Source organism: Labrus mixtus, chromosome 5 (genome assembly GCF_963584025.1).
Source record: "Labrus mixtus chromosome 5, fLabMix1.1, whole genome shotgun sequence".
Lineage (NCBI taxonomy): Eukaryota > Metazoa > Chordata > Actinopteri > Labriformes > Labridae > Labrus > Labrus mixtus.
The window spans coordinates 30,352,925-30,374,673 of record NC_083616.1 but is presented as its reverse complement, the minus strand read 5'-3'; the positions used below and the strand labels follow the sequence as shown (position 1 = coordinate 30,374,673).

General features: G+C 41.5%; 1 protein-coding gene across 4 annotated transcripts in view; it reads right to left on the bottom strand.

Annotated features, from left to right (window-relative positions):
* LOC132974897 (NACHT, LRR and PYD domains-containing protein 3-like) overlaps positions 1 to 21,749 on the bottom strand; it is a 147,459-nt gene that overhangs the window by 30,774 nt on the left and 94,936 nt on the right. Inside the window, exons 1-8 of one of the 4 annotated variants that reach the window (XM_061039214.1) lie at positions 10,624 to 10,751; positions 6,970 to 7,142; positions 6,642 to 6,752; positions 6,334 to 6,444; positions 6,029 to 6,139; positions 5,757 to 5,867; positions 289 to 367; positions 1 to 130 (exon numbers count right to left, since the gene is read on the bottom strand). The exon at positions 1 to 130 is cut by the window's left edge and continues 75 nt beyond it. In XM_061039214.1, coding sequence (XP_060895197.1) covers positions 1 to 130; positions 289 to 367; positions 5,757 to 5,867; positions 6,029 to 6,139; positions 6,334 to 6,444; positions 6,642 to 6,752; positions 6,970 to 7,046 — 730 coding nt within the window. In that variant the 5' untranslated portion in view covers positions 7,047 to 7,142; positions 10,624 to 10,751. Of the gene's footprint in view, positions 131 to 288; positions 368 to 5,756; positions 5,868 to 6,028; positions 6,140 to 6,333; positions 6,445 to 6,641; positions 6,753 to 6,969; positions 7,143 to 10,623; positions 10,752 to 21,749 lie in introns of those variants that run through there. The other 3 variants (XM_061039215.1, XM_061039216.1, XM_061039209.1) reach the window with 3 other exon arrangements.

The window sequence follows — 21,749 nt, the reverse complement described above, 5'->3', positions numbered from 1 at the left end:
CTTTACAGTTTCTGCCCTGCTCTTCATCCTCACGCTGACTCTCTAAGCATTCTGGGTAATCTGGACTCAGAACCCTCTGGACTCTCTTCAGCTCGTTCTTCACAAAGGTGATGATGTTCTCCTCCAGCAGCTGGAACAGAAGGAGACACTGGATATTTAATATAAACTGGTAGAACTCAACATGTGGTTCATCTGTCAGTCTGAAGGTCAGCTGGTCTAAACAGAACAATAACTTAGAATTAAATTATTGTAATGGTAGTGTATTAATTAACAATGTGTTGAACACACCATAAAGATGGAGTCCAGGTCTGTTGGATTCTGCTGGTCTGATTGATCTCTGTGAACGTTGGAGCTCTCCTGTTGAACTCTGTGACAGGACATATTACACAAGAAAACAACGGGATATATATAATGAAACTCTGAGCCAAGTTATGATTCTTTGAACAACAGAGACATAACATTTACTTCATTTTTAATTCTTATCTCCATTAGTGCATGTCCATAGGATCCTGTTTGTGCATGTGTGTATATTTCAGCCTATGTGTGTGTTGCATGATAAACAGTATAAAAATCCCTTGCAGGGATCAATAAAGTAAATCTTAAGAAAGATGCTATGGTTAGTAACTGAGATTTACAGATAGCAACATGCAGTAATATGATCTCACAGAGAGAGAGATAGGAGCTCAAGGTGCCAGTTCTCGTGGTAGTCTAAGCCTATAGCAGCATAACTAGAAGCTGGTCTACACCTGTGCCTGCCCTAACTTTAAGATTTATCAAAAATGAAAGTTTTAAGTCTATTCTTAAAAATACAGAGTGTGTCTACCCCCCGGACCCCGGCTGGAAGACGATTCCAGAGGAGAGGAGCCTGAGAACTGAAGGCTCTACCTCCCATCAGGGGTGCAAACTCGTCACCTTTTGGTGAAATTCGCCGTTTTGGATCCCAAATAGGTGATTCATTTAGATCTGCAATAAAAATATTTGGAGGGAGGGAGGGGTCATGCTTCTTGCGGCCAGCGAGCACGGTCCCGCAAACGTCGAGTGGTTTCATACTGATTGCGGTCAGAGCGGTCTGATTGCTCAACATGGCCTGAAGAAAGTACTTCCGGGCCCTGCAGCCAATCATTGCAAACGAACCCGTCCGCATTGTTACAAAAATCTTAGAGGTGCGCGGCTGGGCGCTCAGACCCTCCGTGGACCATTCTTGCGCCGACCGCGATTGCACAATATCGCCGCGCCGACCGCAAGAAGCATGAAACCTGGTGTCGCAATGTGCAGCACATGGCTAATTTACATAACGTTATTTTCCCTTGAAAACACTGTGGAAAGATTTGAAGTCTGGCTAGCAAGCCAGCCTTTCTGTTAAACATGCTGTCTGATCATGTTTACTGTTTGGTAGACAGAGGTAAAGATGTTGAGAGAAATATGTGCTAGCTTGAAGGTAACTTCATACAGCTTTCTGGTTCATTATTATCTCAGGCAACATTAAAGTGACAGCTGGTCAACACATGTAATAAGAGAGGGAATATAAACTTAATGAAAACCAGTAGGAGCAAAACATCAGGTTAATATATGTTACATAGTTTATGATAGAAGATATGCAAAGATATTGTCATACTTGATGACTGCATTATGATGCTCTCTCAGACTCTGCTCTGAGAGCTACCTGCATAGTGACTGCCCTTCACATCACCCCTTAGTAGAACATGGTAAGCCCTGTTTTGCAAATTCATCCCATTTCTAAAAAGGGACTGAAGGTTGGGTGCACAGGTTTTTCATGTTTCACTGAAACTTTATCAGAAAGTTAGAAGAGAACATAGATATCGACAAGCAATTGTGTTTTTCTTATTGTTTGTGTTCTTCAGTACTGTGTACTGTACTGTGCTATACTCAAGCACGATTGGCCCCCCGCAGCGTCATTTCCACGCTGGCCGGCACGGGCCGCGGTCACACTGGCCAGGACTACTACGATTACCTCTTGTACATAACGTCGTAATACAACACATGCACGCTTTTTGTTATTGCGAAGCGTGCTCAGTTTACAGACAGAGAGAGAGAAAAAGAGACGCGCAGTCGAGTCTGCGTCTGCACATCGGAGAACAACACAGAGAGCATGACAGCTATTTTACTGACTTTGCGGCTATTTTTAAGCCATTTTAATCAGACACAGCAATAAATAAATAAAAAAATAAAACAGACGCATGGCCGAGTCCGCGCCCAGACATCGGAGAACAACACAGAGAACATGACAGCTACTTTGTGACTTATATTGTGTCATGTTAGTCAGATACAACCATGTTACTCTGGATTTCTCCATAATGAAGGCTGTCAGCGTTGTGTACCCGCGTGCTTGTGCTCGTGCATGAAGTGTACCGTATCAAAGCACACCTCTCCAAAGTGTGCCGAAGCCAAGGAAGTGTACCGTGCCTGAGCACGATACGGAGCGGTCACACTTGCCAAACGAACTGGACTTTAACGAACTGGACGTTAGCGTTAAAGCGTGCTGGGCACGGTGCGGATGGCCAGTGTGAAAGTGCCCTTAGAGACTGTAGGTACCACGAGCAGGCCTGCTAACTGAAGGCTCTACCTCCCATAGTACATTTAGAGACCGAGCAGCAACTACTATTAGGATACGGAACAGATCCAGATCAAGGACTTGTCCATAACAACTTCAGGAACCTCAACCTGGAACTCACTTCTGGGACAAAGTCTTCAGACTGACACCACTTCAGATAGGAATAAGTGCTGCTTGCACCATCACAGTAGTTTTTATATTGTGAGTAAGTCCAGTATATGGATCCTACAAGGTTTGTAAAAAACACTCAAGAGCTTTGAAGCTCTTTGTCTTGTTGGGGTTGTATCAAGTCAACTTTGGTTATATTCTTTAATAATTATTTCTAATTATTAATAATATAAATAAAATATCATCAAACTATGTTTAATCTCGTTTTGGGGCACCACCCTGTACTCAGGGAAATATAACCAAAATATCACTCAAATCAGTCTCAGATTAGTTATTTAATTATGAATATTATTAATAATTAATAACTATATTTAATAAATTGAAGGCGTGAAATCCGTACACAAAGCCTTCGCACCCAGCTTATATCACAATGTAAATACAACCAGTAATCACAAACAACTGCTCTCTTAAATTATAACAGAATTTATTTAAACAAAGCAACATCAATCCAAAATCAATGAACTTAATCAAACAAATAACTATCATAAACTAATCTAAGCAAACACACATTATCAAGCACACCTTGTGAATGAGGTGTAAATGTGTGTGTGTGTGTGTGTGTGTGTGTGTGTGTGTGTGTAGGAGAGAGAGAGAGAGAGAGAGAGAGAAAACAAGATGGTGGAGGGAGACAATGCAGCTGCATCTGAGCTGAGTTCAGTAACTGTTACTTAAACACCAGAAAGCCAGTGGCCGGACTTCAACGGCGGGTACACTGGTCTTTCTGATTGTGAAAGCCGTTGACTGAAGGTAAACTAGCATAGCATTACATACATAGGTGAACACAGCAGTTCATCACAATAAAACAAATGCAGCAGCTTACAACAGATAATAAACAGAATGTGATGTCTCGTCAACAATGATGCATAATTATCAGTGGTTATAAAAGAAACATAACTATTTCTGCAACTATTTCTGCCCAGACCAAAGCTCTTACTTGGGGTAACTCCTGGTGATCGTTGCAAAGTTGGTTAGATCGTCACTCTGTTGAATGTTGAATCATCAGATTCAGGCAGGGTTCCTTCGTGGCAGATGTAGGAAGAGGGTAGCGGGATTCAGATCTTCGACCCGAGCGTTGCTCTATAGGGTCTTCTGGTTGCAGGAGCCGAGTTCTTTATGTGTCCTTGTGGATTCAGGGATCAGTGGGCTTCCTTCAGCGCTCCTGTCCAGTTGCGTTCAATGACGTCTTACGAAAAATAGAAGGAAAGAAACTCTTCTTTTTTTGCTCGAACCTGATAGCATCTGATTGCGCCCAAAACTCCTAAAAATATGCCATGGAAGTAGTCAGCTGAATCCTCTGATGTTTGAATTCAGCATGTGAAGAGCTACCTATACTGAGCTAGGAGATCAGCTCTGGAGTTTAACCTATGTAAGCCAAGAGGAGGAAAGGCTTTGTCTCGAATGCTGGAGTCCATCTTGTTGGAGAGGGTATCCTCTGGTGTCGGCAGACCACACTTGAAGAGAAGGAAGCAATGCCTGGTGATTGCTTTTAAAGACTGGAGCTGCCTGTGGGTTTACCTCAGCTTCCGGCCCCCCCTTTACGTCACACGTAGGTGTGAAGTACCGCAGGGGATTCTGGGATAAAGAGTCCTTTTGGGCCTCTTGTAAATAACTCAAAGGCCCAAATCCATGGTTTGACTGTCCTAAGCCTGCGTGGCCCAACAGTCTGCAGTCTTCATGATACATCTGCTCACCAGTGTCCAGCCAAGATCACTGGACCAAATGTTCAGTATACCACCATGACATCATCCCTGATGTACTAAACGTGCCTCAGCTAGACTCAGGTACCATTCACTTAAACAAGGATCAAGTATTAAACTATGTAGTCCAGGACAAAGTGTAGTCAGATATCAGTACAATGGTCAGCTGGATCAGCAGGATGTATGGACCAGGTAGGTTAGTGAACTTGACCTAAAGCTTTCAATGCCCAACATCTCACCAGCAGAACCTCATGAGGTTCAGGATCTGGGCTGTGGACGAAGTCAGGACATCCAACATCCACCACGTGGACCATAATCCTCTAATCACACTTTTTAAACCGTGGCTCCCATCCTTGATGGTGCATGCTTTAAAATGGACGTGCAGAAGCAGACTCTCAGTGAATTAAATCTGATATTGTGGACAGTATATCTGTTTGTTTTGGTCATCATTGGGAGTGAGGAAGGAGAGGACTTTCATTCTACCTGAGGGAAAAACAAAAATGTTCATTCATTAAAAATGCTTTAATTGAGGTGCTGGTGGCCTAGTGGTAAGTGTGCGTGTCCCATGCAGGGAGACTGTAGCCCTCCAAGCGGGTGGCTCAGGTTCAAATCTGACCTGTGGCTCCTTTCCTGCATGTCATTCCCCACTCTCTCTCTCCTTTATTTCTGACTCTATCTACTGTCCCGTCTCTAAATAACGGAACAAAAAGCCCAGAAATAAATCTTTCCTCAGATTTGTCTCTTTTTAAGGTTTGGCCTATTATTTTGACTTTGTCTAAGAATATTTAGCTTCTTTCTAGTAGGGCTGTTTTTGCTTTGAAGTCATGAAGTCCATCTCACTGTCGGCTGGTTCTGTGTCAGGCAGGTTAAGTTCTGACAGGGTCGGGGAAATAGGGCGCAGGGAAGGACCCAAATGCAGAAAAAAATTGGACTCACAGCTGCAATAAAATGATTATTTTCCACATTTTACAGTCTTCAGGCAGGACAGGGTTCAAATACAAACACTTCAAAAGAAAAAACACAAGATAGAACCAAAGCACACAATGATCATTAAGTGGTAAGAAAACTAAATGAAGCTGATGAGGAAAATGAAGACAGGTGAGTAGAGTAGAAGGGAAGGTCTGGGCTATTGAAACATAGAAGAGAAGGAGGTGAATTCTGAAGACCTCTGGTGGAGAAGTAGGAGAAACAGGAGAAACGTACGAGTCCTGGGAGAGGTGAACATGGACTGAAGACTGAGAGTGATGTAAATGGCTGAGGATGAAAGAGTGAGCCTACAGAAAAGCAGAACAGAGCTTTTTGTCAATTTCAGATCTCACCTTCCATCAGCAGGATGTCCAGCTTTAAAGTTCACAGGGCGACCCATAGACAGATTACTCTTTATGGACACACAGCTGGGTCCAGGAGTGTCTGGTCTCTGTTTCTGCATCCTGATTTAAAAAAACAAACATTATCAGTTACTGTGAGCAGCAGATGAGAAAATTATGATGATTATGATAATGATGATGATGATGATGGTGATGAACTATGAGCCAAGATATGAGTCATTAAACAACAGAGACATAAGATTAACTTGATTTTTAATTCTTACCTTCCATCAGCAGGACGTCCAACTTTAAAGTCAATAAAGCGACCTATAGACCGGTCACTCTTCATGGACACACAGCTGGGTCCAGGAGAGTCTGGTCTCTGTTCCTGCATCCTGATACAAAAAAACAAATATTATTAGTTACTGTGAGCAGCAGATGAGTAAGTGATGATGATGGTGATGATGATGATGATGATGATGATGATGATGATGATGATTATGATGATGATGATGGTGATGAACTATGAGCCAAGATATGAGTCATTAAACAACAGAGACATAAGATTAACTTGATTTTTAATTCTTACCTTCCATCAGCAGGACGTCCAACTTTAAAGTCAATAAAGCGACCTATAGACCGGTCACTCTTCATGGACACACAGCTGGGTCCAGGAGAGTCTGGTCTCTGTTCCTGCATCCTGATACAAAAAAACAAATATTATTAGTTACTGTGAGCAGCAGATGAGTAAGTGATGATGATGGTGATGATGATGATGATGATGATGATGATGATGATGATGATGATTATGATGATGATGATGGTGATGAACTCTGAGCCAAGATATGAGTCATTAAACAACAGAGACATAACATTAACTTCATTTTTAATTCTTACCTTCCATCAGCAGGACGTCCATCTTTAAACTCAATAAGGCGACCCATAGACCGATCACTCTTCATGGACACACAGCTGGGTCCAGGAGAGTCTGGTCTCTGTTCCTGCATCCTGATACAAAAAAATATATATTATTAGTTACTGTGAGCAGCAGATGAGAAAGTGATGATGATGGTGATGATGATGATGATGATGATGATGATGGTGAAGGTGGTGATGATGATGACGATGATGATGATGATGATGATGATGATGATGATGAAGGTGGAGTGATGTGAGTGTTGAGCTGTGACATGGAGAAGAGTCATGGACAGTTAGAGATCCTCACCTCAGAGCTTCAGGTTCCTCACACAGAGAGGTTTTAGAGGGAGGGACTCCCTCCTCTGTGTCCTCACACTGATCCATAGCAGAGCGCCCCCTGCTGGGAGAGCTGCACTCTGTCACTACAACAACACTGATGGAGTTCAGCTGCTGAAGTCACATCCAGTCAAAGATCTTCAGCTGTTGAGGAAACAAAGAGAAGAAGCTGCTGATTCACCTTCATCATCATCACCATCACCTCACTGTCAGTCTACAAACATCACATCTACCTGGTTCACCTTCATCATCATCATCATCATCATCATCATCATCATCACCTCACTGTCAGTCTACAAACATCACATCTACCTGGTTCATCATCATCATCATCATCATCACCACCTCACTGTCAGTCTACAAACATCACATCTACCTGGTTCATCATCATCATCATCATCATCATCACCATCACCTCACTGTCAGTCTACAAACATCACATCTAGCTGGTTCATCATCATCATCATCATCATCATCATCATCATCATCTTCATCATCATCATTATCACCACCTCACTGTCAGTCTACACACATCACATCTACCTGGTTCACCTTCAAAAAGGGAAAGCAGCACCAGCAAAACCATGGTTATCCTATGGTCCAGCGCGATTGCTGGGCGCTCTTCTTTGCTGCATTTTTCTAGCAGTTTTTGGGTGCACATAAAAGTTTAAACATTTTCAACTTTGATCAAGAAGCAGAGTCGCGGCGATCGTCAATGTCACAATATAAATCTATCTACTAGAATCACACACTCTGATTTCACTGCTGTAATTCTACTTATAGAGCTGCATAATAAGGTCTGTGCTGATCTCTGCTGCACCCACAGTGTAGTACCCTTCTGCAGAGCTCCACATCGAAAATTCATTCAACTACAGGACTTGGACCTTTCAAGGCTTCTAGCACTTTCAATATTCCAGTAAAAATGTCTTTCCGATATCACAGAGGCTCAAAATCCTGATCTGCCACTGAACGTCACAGCGGTGTAAACTCTAGTAACCTCCGCTCTCTGCCATGGAAGCCACTAACGCATGTCAGTAATGCAAACCCTCTTATCATCATAATATATCGTCCTCCGAAATCAGATAAACATTTTATCACTGAGTTTGCAGACCTCTTCTCGCAAATTGTGCCATCATTTGAAAGAATTTTAATACTGGGTGATTTTAATATCCATGTATGTTGTCCGTCAAAACCACTTGTTGGTGAATTTTTAAACCTGATTGAATCATTTAATTTTGCACAGCATGTCTCAGGTCCCACTCATAAACATGGCCACACTTTGGACTTGGTCTTGTCTTGTGGTCTTCCTGTTAACAATTTGGAAATAATGGACCCTTGTCTTTCAGATCACAGTGCCATTATTTTTAATGTGTTTCTCTCTGACCTGTCATCAAATGGTCTCCTCCCCATGCGTTACTCTCGTTACATTAACTCTTCCACTGCCAGTTTATTCTCAGCTGCTTCCTTAGCTGCTCAAGATACTCTGTCCGTTGAAAATATTCCTACTGAACTCTGCACTGAGGATCACATTCAATTATTTAATGCTACCTGCTCCTCAATTCTCAACCATATTGCTCCTCTCAAGATAAAAAAAACAAAGCCTAAATCACAGCCTTGGCTTACTGAATCCACTAGAGCCCTAAGGAGGAGCTGCAGACAAGCTGAACGCAAGTGGAAGCAGGATAAGCTTCAAATCTCACATGACATCCTTAAAGAGCGGCTGATCAGCTACCAAACTGCAGTCAAGGCAGCGAGAGCAAAACATTTCTCAGATATCATCTCAAAAGATCACCATAATCCTAAAGTCCTATTCAATATTATAAACTCTCTCACCTGCCCCCCTCCTGGATCCTCTCTAGACACTCCCCTTAGTAGAGCAGAAGACTTCCTAAAGTTCTTCACTGAAAAAGTTGCTGGCATTAGAAAAAATATCTCAGCCCCTACCAGGCACATCTCAGCCTCCCCGCCCTTCAACTGCTCTGCCCAGTTAAACTGTTTTGAGCCTATCACCTTAACCTCACTCAAAGAGACAGTTTTTAAAATGAAATCTGCCACCTGCCCCAGTGTACCTACCAAGCTCCTCAAAGATTCCTTTGATATTACCGGCCCTTTTATCCTCTCCATTATAAACAGCTCTATGTCAACTGGTGCTGTTCCTCCCTCATTTAAACATGCTATAGTGCAGCCCTTGTTAAAAAAAAAACATACCACTTTCCAACTACAGACCCATCTCAAAACTACCCTTCCTTTCTAAGGACCCATTGGGTCAAATTATCCAGAAGCACAACCTCTCATACCACTTCTACGCAGATGACACTGAGCTTTATCTACCGGTCAAACCAAACAATCTAGCAGAACTCACCTCTCTTATACAATGCCTTGAAGGCATACAACACTGGATGGCCCATAACTTCCTACAATTAAATGAGTCAAAAACCGAAGCTGTTCTTTTTGGCCCCCCCGACATCATCAAACAGGTCGCCAACAGCTTAGGTCACTTATACAGCCACATTAGGCCCCACGACAGGAACCTTGGCTTCATCTTCGACTCAGGCTTTACATTTGATCGGTAGGTAAATTCAGTTGTCAAATCCAGTTTCTTTCAGCTCCGTACAATTTCCAAGCTAAAACCTATCCTCTCATTCAGTGACTTACAGACAGTAACCCATGCGCTCATTTCATCCCGGCTTGACTACTGCAATTGCTGGTCCAAAATGCTGCAGCAAGGCTGCTGACTGGAACCAAGAAGAGGGAGCATATCAGTCCTGTCCTAGCGTTCCTTCATTGGCTCCCAATACGATTCAGAATCGATTTTAAGATTGTGTTGTTTGTTTTTAATGGCCTGGCCCCCCTTTATATTACCAACCTCTCCAGGCTGTACACCTCATCTAGGCGCCTGAGATCATCAGACATGGGCCTCCTGGCTGTTCCCCGCTCACGGCTCAAGATAAAGGGAGATCAGGCCTTTTCAGTAAAAGCCCCTAAATTGTGGAACAGCCTCCCTCATTCCATCAGGTCTGCACCCTCTGTTGACTCTTTTAAGTCCTGTCTCAAGACATACTTTTATATTTTAGCATTTGAGTCCCCTGGTCCTGAATAGACCGTTTCTTTCAGGTTCCTTTGTTGCTTTCTTTATATATTCTTTCTTTATATATGTATATATGTATACATATATATATATTTCTCTCTTGTGGACATTGTGATCTCAAGTTGTTTTTTCTTTTTTAATGTACAGCACTTTGGTCAGCTGTAGCTGTTTTTAAATGTGCTTTATAATAAATATGACTTGACTTGACTTGACTTGACTTGCAGAGGAGTGTTTGTGTTGCTTGGCAACCGTCCAGTTTCAGAGAAGTTGTGGAATCAGTTGAGCTAATGGAGTGATTATTTTTAGTCCTAACTGATGAGGACAGACTCCACTCCCTCCCTCTGCTGTGTAAAACTGTACTGTTAGCATGTTAGCATGGTTAGCATAGCCTGCATGCTAACTGAGAGTCATTGTGTTTCCTACACTTCTACTATAGTCAAAGCAGCTAATGAACATGGTGGCTAACTGTTAGCGTACAGCTCTTTTGACACTTAAATTAAACAGAGAGTCTTAAAAACAGTGAAAAGTGTCTCTTACCTTCAACACAGAGAACAGATCTGCGTCAGAACGAGACAGAGTCAGAGTCCTACTGAGACCAGGAAATACTACAGCTGGTTCATCAACATACCAACAGGTGATCAAAGGGCACACCCTCCATTTCTCCCTGAAGGAAGTTTGAGTTTATTATTTTAAGATTCATAATGAAGAAATAAAAGTGTTTTTGTGATCAGAAGCAGCAGAGATCGTCTTCATGTTGAAACCTCAGCTGTCAATCAAGAGAAGAACTTGAGTTATTATTGACCATCGTCCTTTTTAAATGATCTTCAGTGATCAATAAACTTCTTGATCCCTAAATGTCTTGGTCTTGTCTCGGTCTAGTCCTGCCTTGGTCTTGGTCTCGACTTGGTCTCGATCCCTAAATGTCTTGGTCTTGTCTTGGTCTAGTCCTGCCTTGGTCTTGGTCTTGACTCAGTCTCGATCCCTAAATGTCTTGGTCTTGTCTCGGTCTCGGATTACTCTGGTCTCTGGTATGTCTTGGTCTCGGTTAGTTTGGTCTTGACTACAACACGACATGAATCTCTGTGCCACGATGAAATCTCTGTTTACAACAGTTCATTTTAAAGAAACTTTTTAAGGCACGAGATGAGAAAACGTATTTCTTCTGATGAGCTGATTTCACACATGACGAAAACACAACAAACTTCAGTAAACACGAAGTTCAGACAACAAACAACGAACATTTGACAGATTTCAAGCTGCTCACACTAAACTAAGATCACTTCACATCTTACAGTCGAGATATTTAGAATTTAACCGATGAAAAAAGTCATTTATCTGAAAGATCAACATTCAGGGAGATTAAATGTCTTCCTTCATCATTACACAGTTTGAGTGAGCAGAAAAATGTGGATTAAAAAGTTTTTCTTTCAGCAGGAGAAAAGGTGACTTACCTCTTCAAAGGTTAGCAGGGGACTGAGCAGGTGGAACTTCAGTGTGCTGAATGTTCTGTTGAGCCCTTATGAGCTCACAGACAACAGACGAGCATTCTACTGGTTCTGATTCTACGCTCAGCTCCTTGTTTACGTTTGAATCTAAACACTTGGTGACTTTAACATGGAGTGAATTATATTTAAACGGCTCCATTGAGATTTTTTGGATTTGGATTTGGAAGATCTTTTCTGTCCCCGAGGGGCAATTTGGTTTGCAACAGAGGTCCATACAGGAATCACATAAAAACAGCACTAAGACATAAATACACACATAGAAACTTGACTACCATGGATATCATCATGATGGATGTTAGTGAGATAAGGAACACAAAGAAAAGTACAGGCAACGACGCTTACAGCTCATTTAAAAACCCAACCGCTGATGGGACAAACGACCTCAGGTATCTGTTGGCCCTCCTGACATGAGTGAACCTCCTCCCTGTCGGCAGAAGACTAAACTCTGCCTGCAGAAGGTGCTGAGGGTCTTCAAATATGGCCTTTGCCTCTTGAGTGTCTCTTACTTAAAAAAATATGTCCAAGATCATTCATGAACGATACGTGTTATCCAAAGTTAGGCGCGTATCTGACCTGAGTGACAGGCGGGTTGCGGTGTAACGGTTTGTCAGGAGGCTTAAAACCCGCCTCAGCTCCAGCTCTCAGCCTGTCGTTAGGTTGACTGAAAGTTAGGCTGAGTCAGCATTTCCAGCAAGGAGACCGCCATCGATCGGACTCCAGCGCCCTCTGCAGGAACAGATGGGTGACGTCACTCAGGCTTTGTCCGTTAATATTTACAGTCTATGGTTTAAACCTCGGCACATGGATTGACAAGAACTTGAATCATGAACATAACACTAATGGAAAAACAACACTTTTAATGTGGATAACACACTGATGATTTATTCTACCAATCTTTTATTGAGTCCATTTGAACCTTTTCTTTTAATTTATAGTAACCTTTCAGTGCACAACAAGAATAATCTGTCAGGATTATTAAAACAGCCGTAGGAATAATCGGCACTCAGGAGCTTTCCTTGTCAGATATCTAGAAAAGACAAAAAGTGAAGAAAGCAAAGTCGATCTTGTCCAGCTCTGCCCGTCCTCTCTGTTCTTCTCCCCTGTGGTCGGAGGTACAGGCTGCCCGGGGCCGAGAGCAACAGATGCAAACTTTCCTGCAATTAATGCTCTCAATATTGTTTAAGTCATGAATGCACTTTCCAGCAGCACTGTGGCACTTTTTATTTATATATTGCTTCTGAACCATTCCTGTGTAATTTTTAACAAATAGTGACATTTTTCTTTTTCTTGGTTGTATTCCAGCAGGTTGTGTTGCACTGACTCATGTCTTTTTATGTGTTGTGTTTTGTGTCCACTGCTGTAAATCAAATTTGAGTTCCAGGGACAATAAAGGTCTGAACTGATCTAAAACTTTAGCAGTGGTGTAGTGCAGGTATAGGCAGTTATATGGAGTATAGGCACTAGCTGTGTGCTCAGGAGCTTTTGCTCAAAGCGTTTTTGCACTGAGGAGAAAAGTGCTGCACGTCCGTCCTGTCTCTTAACAGCCGCTGTATGACCGACACTGCTCCGTTACTTTTTACTGTAAGTTTTATATTTGAGATTGTTTATTTCCCGATCAGACATGGAGCGAGGAGGATGTGAGTATAAGACACATGTAGGCGGCAAAACTCAGTCTCAACATGCATGAATCTCTGAGTCAAGGCAGATTCAATGGTCTTCTCAGACAACCTGCGTAGGCAGGGAATCAAGCAGCAGCCACATCCCGCTAATACTGAAACACAACAGATTCTGGAAATAAAGGCTGAGGTGAAGAAGGACTTCCATTTACCAAACAGTGAATTAAAAAAAATTCCAGGCCAAGTCTTCAACACCATGGTTTTCTGCTAATTCGATTGATAATGCCTCTAAGCCTTGTAACGCCCTAGCAACAGAACCGTCTGGTGCTGTGTTGTTAGGAATAAATGTGTAACATTGATTACTGAAGAGCTTACAAACACCGCCTTTTTCTGCCATGAGCATGTCAAGTGTCGATTCTGCCAGGCCATTTGCATAGCAGCATCCAACTGTTCGGCTAAGCCCTGACCGCGTCACGTGTGTGGTTAAGGAAACGTTGTTGTACGCAAGGTAATTGATCCAATCTACGTTTTTGTTTATGGTAACACACCAGAAGAGAGAGGATTCAAAACCTGCTGCAATCTGGTTTCTGGCCTTAAATTTTTCAGGAACTCCGCGAGGAACACTATGGCGTCTATATAAATGTTACTGTGGTTGAAACCGGTGTCGAAGACAGAAGCATCAGTGGTATTGGCTTACTGCGATTATTAGCTGTTTTATTCTCTGTTAAGTAAAGCAGCCTAATTGGAAGCAACAAATTGACCATGGTACATGTGCCAACCCAGTTTTGGGGTAAAACAGATCTACGTTTTTATACCACCGCACCACAACCAAACATCAGCTCGGGGTTCAATCTGGGAATTAAGTTGTGCTGAGTAATCCGTGTAGGTGTATTTACTATTGGTGGCACAGCCTACATGTACAGAGCCAAATGATCTACGATAACATTCAAAGGTGACATCGGTTGTTGGTTTCAAGAAGAACGGTGATCTGGGGGAAACAGATAATGTAACGTCTTGCACTTAGTAACAGGGGCAACCTTTTGGGTGAACAGCCAATGCATACAATGGGTACCTTTAGCGTCAGAGTTCAGATTTAGCGCAAACGATACAAAAGTCAAGGTCGGACCCCTTTGTGCGCAGACATAACAGTCAGAGTTTGCTGCACTGTACAAGTCACCCATTGTAACCAGGTGTTACCTGTTGGGAAGTCCATCTCTTCTTCAAAAGGTTCTCTGGTGTTTGTACTTGTACGACATTCACACTGGGGGACCTAGCGGTGGGTAAAGCTGTGTTTACTGAGGAGGTATCAGAAATTTCTGAAGCCAGCTGAGGCTTTATTACCTTCAGTTGGAATGGGTGTCCTTTCCTGTCTGAACGATACCCAGGTACAAGAAACCTGCATCACCAGATGAAACATCTTTTATTGTTATTTTGACAGATACACACTGTGTGGTGTAACAGGACATATAGGGTACATATTGCTTGGTTATGGACCAACGGCTACCACAAGGGTTTACGTGGTTTAGTCTATCTGAATGAGCAACAACGTCGTACCAGGAGTAGCATGGTTGAGGACAGACCTATTTAAAATTTGTAATTACTGCTGTGCTCTCCAATGTGGCGATTCTGTTAATTGTATCCAGCCATAGCCAGAAAGTAGGTGTTGTGCCTTAGGTCACTATGACCTGTTTGGGCTGAGGAGTGACGCTGCGCTTTTTACGTCCGTTCTGAGTAAAATTATGTATGTGGACCTGGAGGGGTCTGCGAGATGTAGGTGTCAGGTGTAAACTTACATCAAGGGTCAAGTCAGTGAAGTTGGTAGTCTGCTCGGGCTGTGAAACATGAGTCTGTATGTTGAACCAGATAACGGGAAACATAATCAACATTGTAAAAATGAACAGAAAAAATACAGTGCCCCGAAGGCCACATAGACCAGGTTGTCGATAGGGATGCCACCGACGTCTCTGCTCCATGGTGTCTGTTGTCGTCTCCTGTGTTGCTTGTTCTTCTGTTATGGCCTATCTGGGGTGGAGAGGTTACTAGCACTTCACCCTGTTTTTTTCTTATCTAACAGTGTGTGTGTGCAAATGTAATGTTGCAATGTTATTTCTAAGCTGAGGGGCGGTTACCATGTCACCCTCTTTTAGGCGCTCATCAGAGGGCCTTTTCTACCTTTTCTGTTTTCTCTTTTCAATCAGAGCTCTTTTCCACCAGAGCTGAGGTCCGCTCAGATCTGTCGTCCGCTGCTCCTGCTGGTGCATCAACTTTCCTGCAATGGCTTGCGTGTACCCAAGTTGCTCGTTCAGCGACCTTCAAAGCTGTGTGTGCTGGAGCACCAGCATGAAACCAAAATAAACTGCTGTTTGGCAACAGGCAACCTCGGCTTTTCTGAAGCCTCCACTCTCCTCCAGAGACACACCTCCAACCCCTCTCCACTCACGTGGAGGAGTTATGAATTAAAACGCACCATTAAGCAAGTGATGGACAAAATTGTCCTTTGCTCGAGCTGCATGTGTCCTGCATTGTTGTGTTAGCATGCAAATGTTAACACACTTTGGTTAGCGTGTAGCTTCATATTGCACATAAATTGACACAGAATGACCGAGATCTAAACACACTTAAGTGACATCAAAGTAATCAGTGAGTATGTTCTTCTTCTTTTCTCTAGTCCTGGACTAAAACAGCTTTTATACACAAGGCCGTCCTGTCCATGACTCAGACAACAGTACAGCAGGCGGGACTCATGCTTCTCACTCATTGTAGACAGTCATGACTCAGAGACACATTTACACAGGATATACTTGATTTCTGCTGTATTTATGTGTTAAATGTCACACATGCCTCCTTTAAAGATTTAAATATGACTTAAAATGATGCAAACAACAACAAGCTATACTTCTCTCTGACAGTGTGTTATTATCACTTATCCAAATTCAAACATATGTTAATAGTTGATCAGGGCTTAAAAAGTCATTTTTCAACAAAGGAAGCTTGTACTGTATGTAACATGCCTCTTAATGTGCCTTTTTATAAATTGTTTTGATTTTTTTAAACATAATCTTTATTTAAGTAGAGGACCAGAGCTCTTATTTCATTCTGAATAATTTAAATGTTGTGACTTGTTTTACCTTCTCATGATCTGTAACTGCCGTAAGGTGCAGAACGGGGCTGAATGACCACATGCAGACTCTCCGCTCCGTTAAACAAGACTGCTCACGCCTCATTTTAAGAGGAACAACATCTTAAAATACACAGACGAGCACTTGTTAAACATTTGTTATTAACCCTGTTACACAACAAGTTACAGTGAAACCTGCAAAGCTGGTCAGAAAATGCTGAATGAAATGTAAGCACAACTAAATATTTATGAGAAATTACAATTTTCTTTAAAATTTCAAGACAGAAATATTTGTTTTCTCATCTTCTTGTTTTATTCAATAATATATAACAATGTTTTTTGCCCAGTTTTAGCAGATTTAAAGTTGATATTTCATATCAATGTTGATTTTTATAAGCATTTTTAAATCATAATTCTACCGTGTTTAACATTTTGTGTAATAAAACAATACTTTTGAACCTGTTCTATTTTTCTGTCATTGAACTTAGCAAATACAGTATTTCTATAGTTTGGTCACGTCCTCATAGAGCCACTGGGGGGCATCGGAGCAGCATTAACAATAAATACATGAAAGGAGAAGTGAAATTAAACTACATGACTCTCTGACCTAATATTTAAAAAAACTTTTCAGCCCATCAAATAATCAGACAGTTTTTAATCAGCTTGGAAGTTTAATAAGAACTACCAGAACCCCCCCCCCCAAAAAAAAAAAAATGTAGGGATGTATTGGTATAAAGTGGAAGAAGTTAAGTACAAAAAAACTTTAAATTTAGCTTTTTTATGCTTTCTGCTACTCGCAAGTAAACTATCTATAGATTTTCTCAATTTTTTCAACGTTTTTTGATTTTATGATGTTGTAGGTTTTTCCTCCAATTCCACTTTCTAACAATTTGTACAGCGAGAAAGAATATTTAACTGTACTGTGTGTCTCTCCACCCTGCATATCTCTAACTGAGACCTGCCTTCATAAAACTACTCAATCCATCGCCTGCTCTTCTTCTTCTTCTTCTTCTTCTTTAAGGTTTTATGGCGGTTGGCAAACAACGAACTGATGCATTTCTGCCACCTACTGGTCAGGAGTGTGGATCAAAATATCTATTATGTACTACTTTCTGTAAATAATAATAATAATAACCAGATAAAAATCTATTATATCTTGTCAACCAACCGAGTTTGTCCTACAGCTTCATAAGTTATTTTGTAAGATATCTATTAAATCTAAATACACTTTAAAGGCTTTATATGTGATTTTTCACACTTAAATATAATATAAATCAAGTATATCCTCTGAAAATAACTCTGTGAGTCATGACTGTCTACAATGGGTGTAACACCCGAGTCCCACTGTCTGTGATGTTTTCAGAGTTTTCAGAGTCCTATCTTCACTTTGTTTACATCGCCCGGACGGCCGGCTGACTCCTCCCCTCGTGTATAAAAGTTGTTTAATTGAGGGACTAGAGAAAAGAAGAATAACATACTGTACTCACTGCTTAACTGTGTTTCTAGATCACGCTCATTTCAGGTAAATTTACATGCAGTGTGAAGATACGAGCATAATAAAGATCGCTAGCATTAGCATGCTAACACAACAACGCAGCGCGAGTTGTTTTGGTTTCATGCTGGTGCTCAAGGGCGACATCTGCTGGATCAAAAAATCACATATAAAGCCTTTAATTTCTTTCAGGTTCTCAATCATCTGTCTTCTTTTAAAACTTTATTTCTGACAGTGTCAAACAACATGTTCCACTGTCTCCTCTTGTCCACAGTAGTCATATTTGTGTTTTCCTGTTTTGAACAATGTGTTATTGAATCCAATGTGTCCAAATCTGAGTCTTGCCACCTTTTCCTTCAGTCTCTGTTTAATAATGCTCTTCACTTCTGTTCCACTAATGCTAACTATCAAATCCATTTGAGTATTTTTTGTAGCCTCCTTTGCCACCTTGTCTGCTAATTCATTTCCTTTGAAGCCTTTGTGTGCAGGTACCAATAAAAACATCATTTGACTTCTGTATAGTGTTTGTTGTCTAAATGTCTGCTGTCTGAATGACTGTAAACTGATGAGTGATGAACTTGAATCTGAACAAATGACTGATCTCAGTGTTGGTGTTGTTTTAAAAGCACCTGTACACAGTCTTAATTCCTGATATTGGATAGTATCTAGTTTTTTAAGAGTTGCGTTTGCTGCTGATCCATATACAATACAACCATAATCTCATACTGATCTTATTCATCCTGTATGCTTTCAGAGCAGTCTGCCCCCCCACTCACTTCCAACTAAACCCCTCACAACATTTCAAACTTTCTGAACATGCAGCCCATGTAACCCTCTCATCAAACCAGAACCCTACAAACTTAAAGTGTCTTACTCTCTCCACTTCTTGATTATACAGTTTTAATTTGACATCGCTCCCAATTCTTTTCTTTGTGAAAAACATTGTTTTTGTTCAAGGATTTTGGGGACTTTTTTGGGGGATTGTTGCGGCCTAAAACGGCTGATTTCGCTGCAGCTTTTCAAAAAAAGTTGCAATGCATGTTGTGATGTTTTTAGACGCTCTTTTGCAATAAAATTGCGGCAGTAAGCGAAAATTGCAAAACTAGTTGCTATTTTTTAATGTAAAAAAACTTTTTATTATTAAACATATTTTCTTACACAGGCTTTGATGTGATTGAGTGATGCCTAGATTTTTAACCTGAGCAGAGCCATTAGCTTTGTGAAGTTACATATTCCTCTACCTCACTCAGTGACGTCTCTCTCTCTCTCTCTCTCTCTCTTCAACTGACTGACACACACAACTCGCCTGGCTTCTTTCCGCACTTGCAATCGATCTGGATGCAGCAGCCTCTGTCACTGTGATTTGTGTTCTGAAGAATGGGGTCCACATGAGCCCATATTGGCGGTGGGTCATGCCTTCTACCTGGAGAGATGGTGCAGAAGGGCCAGATAAAGCACACCAGTGTGGAGGGTCACCTGCTGATGTGACCCTCCAAATGTGGACTGACTGGATTTTATTGTAGTATTTACAAGAACAACTTTCACTGAAACCTGTGTGGATCAGGGCATCTTTAGCAGTGAGGTTCAGGAATATTCAAAAGGTGCCTCTTGAAGTTAAAAAGCCTGTTTTGGAATTGTACCACATGCTCATCCTCTGGCATTGGAACATCTTTTTTAACAATGATTGACCTCACTTCAGTCTCTCCACTTTGAGATTTCCACCTTCTCCTGACATCCCTGGGGCAGGGTCACCACTTTACATGAAGACCTGTTCAAGGGATATACAGACACATGCCTTTGGGCTGCTGCAGACAGTGCTGTCAGACATTTCTTCTATGCTTCTTCAGTTTACAATACCCAGCTTGTAGATCATATTTACCATGAACTACAAATTTAACGTGTCTTACATTGGCACGTCTCTCTCTTTTGGTGGAACAACCCAAAATGGTCTCTGACCACAGAGGAAGGCATATGAAATGTGTTGGTGATCTGACACATATTACTTGTGGAGAGTAAGTAAAGTATCAGACAGTAGCCTCCTCTGTCTCTTTAGTTATTGTGTCCCTCTTGCCTGTAGTTGTTCTGCTGACATCATCCCTGAGGAGAAACTGTCTGACTGATTTAGCTTCTTCATTTTGAGAGTTTCTTGGACCATTTTTCTAATGGTTTGAGAATCACATCCAATAAGCTTCTTGTCTTATTTTATTTATATATATACATCTTTTTTTTAATTTTCTTTTTAATGTGCCATAGTACATTGTCAATACAATTACAAATAATCAAGACATAAGTACATATACAGCGTACAACATTCTTCTGATTTCTTAGATTACAGTTTAAACCTTATATCTACATAAGCTAGCCTCTATGGACTTGTTTTTCTTTTTTTGTGGCTACTCAAGGGAGCCGTAATAAAACTATATACATCCAGAGAGAAAGTACCAAAAATATAAGTAAATGAAGCAGTATCAGCAATTTGGCTTGCAAGACTTTTGAATAATACCAATGAAGTAATATTTGATCGTTTTGATCAGGACTGAAGTTGATCAAAAGATTTAACCTAAAAAAGCAAAAAAAAATTAATCTGTACTATTTTTATAGCAGATTTTTGGAAGTGAACATTTTTGTCCTTAATGCCTTAAGAGGGTAGTAAATTAAACTGATGCCTGAGGGTTTAAAGTGTGTCTTATACAGCAGATTTGATGGTAATAACAGTTTATTTAAAGGACCTTCATATAAGTGTTACCCAAGAAGAACTTAGACTGAGGTTCTGTCTGTGTTTAAACAGATGTCATGAAACACTTTAACCAGAGCTGTCTCAGTGCTGCGGTTTGGTCCAAAACCTGACTGGAAGACATCCAAACAGTCTTTCAATATCAAGAAGTTATTTAACTTCTGAAACACAGCTTTGTCTATCATTTGACCTAACAGAGGAAGATTTGATATAGGCCTGTAATTATTCATTATTGTCTAGATTGTTCTTTTCTAGTAGTGGCTTGATGACTGCTGTTTTCAGGGCCTGTGGGAAGACACCTGAGAGACAAGTTTACACTTTGTAACAGATCTGGAGCCATGACTCCTCCTCCTGCTGCCAATATCAAGACAGCAGGAGGAGGAATTTAATTGTTTAATTGTCACTTGTTTTTTATTGGTGAGATCAGAACAATACAGACATTAAAGAAGGGGGGCCATTGTTTTTCTGTAATGTAGAACATTTAACCCCCATTACCACCCCCACCCCCCATTATCACGCCCCCCAACCATGAAACAGACCAGCTGGACAGAGTGAACAGAGTCAGCTGATCTTCAGTCAGCAGTGTTTCTCAGACCGACAGACGACACAGAGACACTGAAGAACCAGGAGACCAGAACCTAAACCCAGGATAGAGAGGTTCAGTGAAGGTGGTGTTGAAGGTGTGGAGGTGGATCAGTGTGTCAGAGGAGACTCTGTAGAAGGACAGAGAGCCAGCAGGACAGTCCACATACACTGCTACTCTGTTAGAGACAGAGGAGGAGGAGGAGGAGGAGGAGGAAGAGGAGGAGGAGATCTCTGTTACTCTGTTATTGTGCCTGACAGAGTAACCTCTATCAGAGCAGCTCAGACTCCAGGACTGATCATTAAATCCAAACAAACATTTATTCATGTCTCCTCTCCTTCTGATTCCTCTGTAACTCACTGATACATCAACCTCTCCTCTCCACTCGACCTCCCAGTACCAGCGACCAGTCAGACCAGTCCTACACAGCAGCTGAGAACACCAGTGTTCAAATCTGTCTGGATGATCAGGATATGACTGAAGCTTCTCCACACGTGTCACCTTCCTGTTGTTGTCAGACAGTTTGAGGGTTCTGTTCACTGTGTTTGTGTCCAGTTCCAGCTCACAGGCGTCTGATGGAGAGAACGAGACACAACACAGCTGCAGGTTATCATC